The sequence below is a fragment of the Mytilus galloprovincialis genome, chromosome 2 (genome assembly GCF_965363235.1).
Source record: "Mytilus galloprovincialis chromosome 2, xbMytGall1.hap1.1, whole genome shotgun sequence".
NCBI lineage: Eukaryota > Metazoa > Mollusca > Bivalvia > Mytilida > Mytilidae > Mytilus > Mytilus galloprovincialis.
The window spans coordinates 50,374,566-50,382,699 of NC_134839.1; the positions used below are offsets into that span (position 1 = coordinate 50,374,566).

General features: G+C 31.5%; 1 protein-coding gene across 1 annotated transcript; it reads left to right on the forward strand.

Annotated features, from left to right (window-relative positions):
* Positions 1-1,719: 1,719 nt before the first annotated feature.
* Positions 1,720-7,470, forward strand: LOC143062054 (PR domain zinc finger protein 12-like). Its single transcript, XM_076233903.1, is given in 6 exon segments — positions 1,720-1,801; positions 3,199-3,380; positions 4,114-4,269; positions 4,970-5,057; positions 5,790-6,026; positions 6,485-7,470. Coding segments are annotated over 6 exon segments (858 nt in total). The 3' UTR covers positions 6,598-7,470.
* Positions 7,471-8,134: the final 664 nt, after the last annotated feature.

The window sequence follows — 8,134 nt, forward strand, 5'->3', positions numbered from 1 at the left end:
TATTTCTACTATTTTACCCCAGGTAACCCCTGAGATTTTTAAACGGTTAGAAAATACCAATTCTATACTGAAGGTGTAAATTTTTAATTATACTGTTCTATGTATTATTGACTGCACAATTTTTGAAATAGCTATATATATATATATAAAAAAAAAAAAAAAAAAATGAAAGAAAAAGATAACATTAATTGTATTTTATTGTTCGTTCTTATGAGTGCTTATTACTGGTGTTATTCGACTGTAGTTGTGACATATTTTCGTCACATTCTGCTGCTAAACAAATAAAATCAATCAATCAATAAATAAATTTTAAATAAATTTTAAATCTATTATACCTTTTCTATCGATTTCACTAAAAAAAATAGTATGTATTCCCCTTATTAATTACAATGCTCCATCCAAGTCACAATTTATAAAAGTAAACCATTATTAATTATATATATTTTATTGCGAAATTAACCCTTTACAACGAAGTCAAGCGCCGGCATCGTACTGACACCTGCAGTCTGGTTAACTTGCGTTTGTAGGATTGCACGTGGTCGCTAACTATTTATATATCGGATATAAGAAGATGTGGTGCGAGTACCAATGCTCCATCCAAGTCACAATTTATAAAAGAAAACCATTATAGATCAAAGTACGATCTTCAACACGGAGCCTTTGCTCACACCGAACAGAAAGCTATAAAGGGCCCACAAAAAAAATATGTTTATATCTTTATTTGTGTTTATACCGGTATATATATTTACGTCGGTAGTCCTCGGAGTTCGTGTCAATGGTAAGTTAGATGACGTCTAGTCTAAAATACACATGAAATGTTGTTTCATATTATCGAGTCCATGCTTAATTTACTCTTTGTATTTTGTATATACATTTTTGTTTGTGATAATCGGTGTACATGTAGTTGACATTCAATGTCCCTTTAAGTGAAATATGGATATTCAAAACAGGTTAAAACATGGCGAAATATTTGATACTTGTTTCATTTGTGTAACGTATTTTTATCTTGTATTGATATTACTTTCTTTCTTAATGCAGTTGAATTTAATTTCGAAAAATGATTTTATATTTGTCTTCTTTATTTAATTATGAGTAATTCATAAATGTTTTGATTTGGTTTCTTTAAAGTGTCTTTGAAGTTTCATCACTCAAAATTCAGACTTTCTATTATGTGTTTTTTACTCCTTTGACCATTATATCTGCAGGTGTCGTATTTAGGAGCATATTTTTTGGCTAAAAAAAATTTGTAAGAATACACGTTTCTTTTCTGCAGGTGCAATTATTTAAACATTAAAAAACTTGATTTAAGCATGAAAAACTGCTCGCTGTAATCAGTCTCTTGATATTTTTTTTTTTAAATAAATGACTTCATTTCAAATGTTCGGAAGAAAATATATTTTTAGAAAATAATGATACCTGTAAAAAAAAATGGTACCCGCATTATGCATCAAATATCCGTTATAACAAAGTACCGCCCACAAAGAGTCACGTGCCAATAATATCGTCCTACCACAGTGACATGTGCATAATGTGTTCAATAAATTGTTTATTTCTTCTAAAGAAAATGAAGCACGTGTTTTACAAGATTTACAGCTTGATGACAAGATATTATCAAAATTAACATAAATTATGTTTTTCATTAAATGTAAAAAAAAACAACTTCAAATAAATAAATCTGGATTGAGAAAGTTTCACTTAGACAGGCGATCCTCAAGAAAGATGGACAAATTTGAAATAACTGATGAAATTCTAAAATTATGTTTATACGGAAATTTAATTAAGGATAAAGTTTCTATTGATGGTAAGATTATAGGACTTTATTTAAACAACTAAATAGTCAAATGTTTCGGAAATGTATTATTTATAAAAGAATTTTTTTCACAAATGTTTTTAAAAAATTGAGACATAATAATGCGTTTGTGTCTTATTTTTTTTAAAATTTACTTTTTTTAAAGTTATTTATTCATATATAAACTCATATTTGTTGAATGCTTTAGAAGTTAGTTTTTTTTTACTTTGAAAGTTTTCTTGAAAATTTATATGTTCGGTGCTGTAGTTCCACATTTTATCCAATATATGTTATCTCACGAATTATGACCATGCAATGTAAATATGAATTATTTGACATTGATATTTGTTAAAACCACCTATATATTAATCTCAGATGAAATTACTCTGCATTTGAATAGTTTGCTATACAAATAAGAAGATGTGTTATGAATGCGAATGAGAAAACTATTCACCAAAGTCTAAATGGCGTGGATGTAAGCAATTATAGGTCATGTGCACTGACTTCAATAATGAGAAAAAGCAATTTCGTATAGTCATAAGAAAAAAGATTAAGACATAAGCACGGATAAAAGAAAGCTAGTTTAAAGACATTTACAACTACTAAATAAATCATGTTCTCCCAAATTAAATTATCAATAAGTACACATCCAACGGATTTAGTATAAAGCGTCATAAATTGATGGTCTTTCCTACCGAAGCTCGGCCTTCTTTCCGAATTTATGTTTAATCGTAACTCAATATGTATGTCATGTATATGCTGCTTGTTCTTTTGATATTTATTAACCATAAAAGGATTATTTTTTTTCATGGTATGTAAAGCTAAAATGTTGATTTGTTTTAAAAAGTAAAATCACAAAAATACTGAACTACGAGGAAAATCCAAAACGGAAAGTCCCTAACAAATAGCAAAATCAATGATAAAACACATCAAACGAATGGACAACAACTAACATATTCCTGACTTTTTCAAATGTAGCAAATGGTGAATTGAACCGGGTTTTAAAGCGCTAAACCTCTCACTTGTATGACAGTCGCATCAAATTTCGTTATTTTTACAACGATGCGTGAACAAAACAGACATAATTATGGCTATAGAAGTCATCATCACTGTGTTACAATCTCAAAACAGACCAACGTTTACAAAAATGCACAAGAAGCATCTATCAAATTAAAAAACACATTTAATGTTTCGCGTGTTTTGCGTCAGAAAAGGCAAACGTCACATGGGAAGAAATTTTGTCGTTCAATGTCTATTCAAAACAATTATAATTTCACATTGGGGATGGTGGTATGCAGGGTTAAAAAATAAAAAAGTGAATATCTCTTCCTTTGCAACATTGATAATAATAATAGTAAAAATGCGAATCTGTTGATTAATCTGCTCATGTCATTCCTTTATTGTTTTAGACTTTCCATCTTTGCCTCTTCCCCATCAAGTTAAAATAGGTTTATCTACGTTGCCCGGATGTAAATATGGCGTCTTTGCTAGGACCGTAATACGCACCGGAACAGAGATGGGACCATTCGTTGGACACGTGAAAAGACCATGTGATGTACAGAATGTTAGTCATAATCCTAGTTTGTGGGAGGTAAATAAAGTAAATCTTTTATGTTTCAAATTTTAAAAAATTAAAAAGTCCAGTGGCAAATATGTCAAGCATATTCAAGGCAAGAACAAATCAGGAAATGATACGACTGGGGGGGGGGGGGGGGCATGAAAAGAAAATTGATACATCGAAAGTTTAGAAGTGCTTTCTAAGACTGACTATCCTATAAGTACAAAAACATATAGATTTTATCATTTATTTTATATATGTAACTAATGAATGCATTCGATAAAATAATTGATACAATCACTACCCTGTTTTGAGTCAAAAATTAAGGCAACGGTAGTTTCCCATGTTCAAGACCACAAAATTAAATTACAGAGACAGACCAATGTAACAAAGTTAACAATATCTTAGGGAAATTCTAATGAACACCGGTAGGAGCCAGACTACGTGAGTCGACAAATAAAGCGTCGGCTCCTGCTATGCATGCATCATGCGCCATGTATGCATTTCCTTAAACAACTAATCTGGTATCAAAAGATGGAGGTCCGAGAAAAAATGTCGTTAGTAAATTGAGACGTGTACAGAATACATTTTTTTTTTTACTAATTACAATTAAACAATTTTCAACCAAGTATAATTGTATGCCTCACTAGAAGTTTTTGTAAGCCGGGAACAGTACGGTTTGTTTCATGTACTTGGTGCGTTGTTCAGTATGTCCAAAAAAAATTGCAAGATGTATGATAAAAAAAAATATTGCGATGTCTTTCAGGTATTTGACACAACAGGCCATTTACTACACTTTATTGACGGCGGACATTATAATCCCGCTAGCTGGTTGTCACTGATACAATGTGCGAGATCTGAACGAGAACAAAACTTAGAAGTTACACAAATCGGAGCCAATTTGTTTTTTAAAGCATCAAAGGTGATTATAAAAAAAAAAAATGAGTAGTCTTTATATTACAAAAGACTTTGTCGTTTTATTATATTTCTTTATTTGCAAAACAGACAAAAACCAATTTTGGTTATGGCAAATACATTGACAAAACAAACATGATCAAACATAATGAAAACTCGACAATATTATAAGAGAAATTAATAATTGATAATTGAAAATTGAAACCTAATCCAAACACGTTTTCGTTTCATTCTGAAAAGAAATGTTTGTAAATTGTCGTAAACCACACAGACAACATGTCTGTGAAGGAGAACAAGTCGGAAATTTTGGACATACTGCTGTGTAACAACTCTAAGTTATTCTGAACGAGATTGGAATTGTCTTAACTTATACCCCAAAAATTTAATAAAGCCCACTCAAATACATTGTTAAAATGGATACCCAGTGGCAGATCCAGAAAAAGGGGGTTCCGGGGTTGGAACCCCCTTTATTTGGACGATCAATGCATTTGCATGGGGACATAAGGTTGGAACCCTCCCTTTATCATTGGATTGGAAACCCCCCCCCTCTTTTGAAAATGGCTGGATCCGCCCCTGTGACCAACACACCTATTTTTGCTGTGAAAACGTCATCTTTTATGATTCTGTAAAATTATATCTTTATACTAGATTTTTGTTAGTTTCACAATATATGATATGCATTTGACTACAATCTATTTTGTTCTTAGGATATTTTATGTGGTCAGGAATTATTGGTTTGGTATGGAATGACACATAGTTTGTTTATGGGTTTACCACTTCAAAACAAGACAGAACGTAAAGTCATACCAGGTACATAATAATTTAAAATTTAGCTTACCAAAAAAAAAGCTTGTTTTGAAGTATTTTGTTTGGTGTAAATTATTTCGTTCGTTCATTCATATTTATAATCAATTTTTGTTATCGAAAACTCTTTGAAATTTGTATAAAAAAGATAATGATGTATCAATGATGCACGCCAACACAAATGTCACAAATAGCAACAAGATATTTAATACTAAAAAAGTCAACATGTCGAGTTTAACATTCAGCGTGGATGTACAGCATGTCATACTTTACACTTTCCAAGTCTAAATAAGTCGTGCAACATAGACATAGACTATTACAATTCTGTCATCAACACCATATTTTCAAAATGTTATTAAATATAAACTTATTACAAACAAAAGTCATCAGGTGACATTTTTTCTGGCGTTGAATATAAAGAGGCACATGGACAAGTGTAGGAACCAAAGTCTTTATTTTACCGGCAACGGAAGTAGAATTCGCCATGCTGTTTAAGGTCGTGGTCGGTGGCAACAGGTGTTAAAAGTTTTTGATAAGGTCATGCATGCGAGATACATCTTTGCTATTAATATATAACTTGCTAAAACGTCTTGTCTTACAACAGGCTTCCCACAAGGGGCATTAGCACGAAGATCCGGATCTAACGTTTTTGCTGACTGGACGCCAGTGATTGCGTATCAATTCATCTTATAAGTAGATATCGGTTTATGGACAATAAATCAGATCTTAACATGTAAAATTTTCTACTTTCAGAAAACAGCCAAAGACCTATAATGACAAACCCCAAAGAAGTTATTAGTAAACTCAAATGTGTACTATGTCGGCGGGGCTTTAACTCGAGGAGTAATTTAAGATCACACATGCGCATTCATACCTTAGAAAAACCATTTGCCTGTAAATATTGTACAAGAAAGTTCAGCCAATCATCAACACTTAGAAATCACGTGAGATTACACACTGGTAAGTATTACGACAACAACTTAGGGTTGCAGTTGTATTATTGTTAAAGAGATAGTTAACAGGGGAAAAGTTTATCTTCTGTGGGTTGCAGTTGTATTATTGTTAAAGAGATAGTTAACAGGGGAAAAGTTTATCTTCTGTTATATACACAACATAGAAACCGGTAATAAAGTTGATGACTATGCGGTAGGGGGTTTGTTCATTATTAAAGGCCGTACGATGACCTATAGATTTTAATTTCTCTGTTATTTGGTCTCTTGCAGGTAGTTCTATCATTGTCAATCTACCCACATCTTATTTCTATATGTAACATAACTATAATTACATCCTATTTGCAAAATATATATTTGTTTATAAATTTTCCATATCACAATGGCTATGTACAATTATATCCCTTTTAGTTCTTACTACGAATAAATAACATTCAAGTTGTTTTAATATTTGTTTTTCTGTTTTAGGAGAAAAACCATATAGTTGTTCATGCTGCAAAAGTTCCTACTCACAATTAGCTGGACTCCGTGCTCATCAAAGAAGTGCCCGACATCGACCGACTGTAGGAGAATCAAAGTAACGAAGAACAAGTTGATACCAACTAGATTACTTAAAGATAATCCAGGAATAATGAAGAGTTATCTAGTTAATAGACAAGGAAAAGAGTGATGGAGAGTTGAACTTGTCTAGTTTATAGATAAAGCCAAGAGAAGTTAATAGACAAAAAGAAAAGAGTGATGGAGAGTTGAGCTTATCTAGTCACAGATAAAGCCAAGAGTAGTTAATAGACAAGGAAAATAGTGATGGAGAATTGAACTTGTCTAGTTTATAGATAAAGACAAGAATGACGAAGAGTTGTCTGTTTATAGATAAAGACAAGCGTGATGAAGAGTTTATTCATTGGCAATCAATGCCACATCTTCTGATTTTTATAAGACAAAACACGTGAATGGTCGGTATCAAATTATGGTGTTAAATATGTCAAAAGCTATAGGTGTAACCTACATTTTGGGTATCAAGATACTATTATTAAGGCAATATACTGCAGTCAAAATACCAAAGTTTACATCGTGTATCGAAGTTAAATGTAAAGAGTCGAAGTTTACCGTAAACAGTCTTTTACCGTAAAGAGTCGAAGTGTACTTAATTCAGGACAAAAATGCATAGTAGTCTTATTCATGTTGTAAGAGATCATGTATTTCACATACAATGTACGATATTTTTGTAAATTTTAGATTTTACGTTTCCGAGTTATGGGGTTTTATTCATTAAAAAAAGAGGTGATTTTAAAGCTTTAGGACAATGTTTTGAGCAGTAATCATGGAACTTTGGCGATTAGTTTATTTCTATTAAGATAACGATCCTTAAGTTTTTCGTGAATTTTTTATATAACCTTGAGAAGTTATTAAAGTTCATTCTTCGAAAAAGCGACCGGCGTATCATGCGCTCATGATGCAGCTGTTTCACGGGTGTCATTCGGTTTAACGAGAAAAATGATCGTGAAAGAATATCTAACGGCGGTCAAGTATTGAGAGACGATCGTGAAAGACATTTAATCGAGAAGACATATGATAGGTCAATAAATATTCTAATTTAATTAACACAGACAAATTAATGACAAAATAAAACTGTCTGTCAAAATGGTTCAACATTATGGTCAGTATGTGAGAATATTCAGTTTTAAAAGTACATAGTTATTAAAAACAACAAAAGGCAGAATGCTTCTCGACATTTCAATGACATAAAAAATGTAAACAAACATGATTTTTTCACAAATTCGACTAGAAAAACTACTTTTATCCGAATAAGGGCATTCTATTTGAATTAATCAAATGTTTCTCATAGTTATTTTGTATAAACATAATCTGAAACTTGGTAAATAAAGAATTATTTACACAAAAATAGATTTTTCGGATCGTGAAAGATCACGTACCGCATTTTTGAAGATCGTGAAAGGGATCGTGAAAGATCTGATGCTACGACGATGTTCAAATTATTCTTCAATTATATCATAATTAATATTTGTTATTGGTACTGAGAAAAGCTAGATAGGTCAACATCCTCAATAGGTTTAAAAGGTTTCATTTCAAAGTATTAATATTTTCAGAAAATGAAAT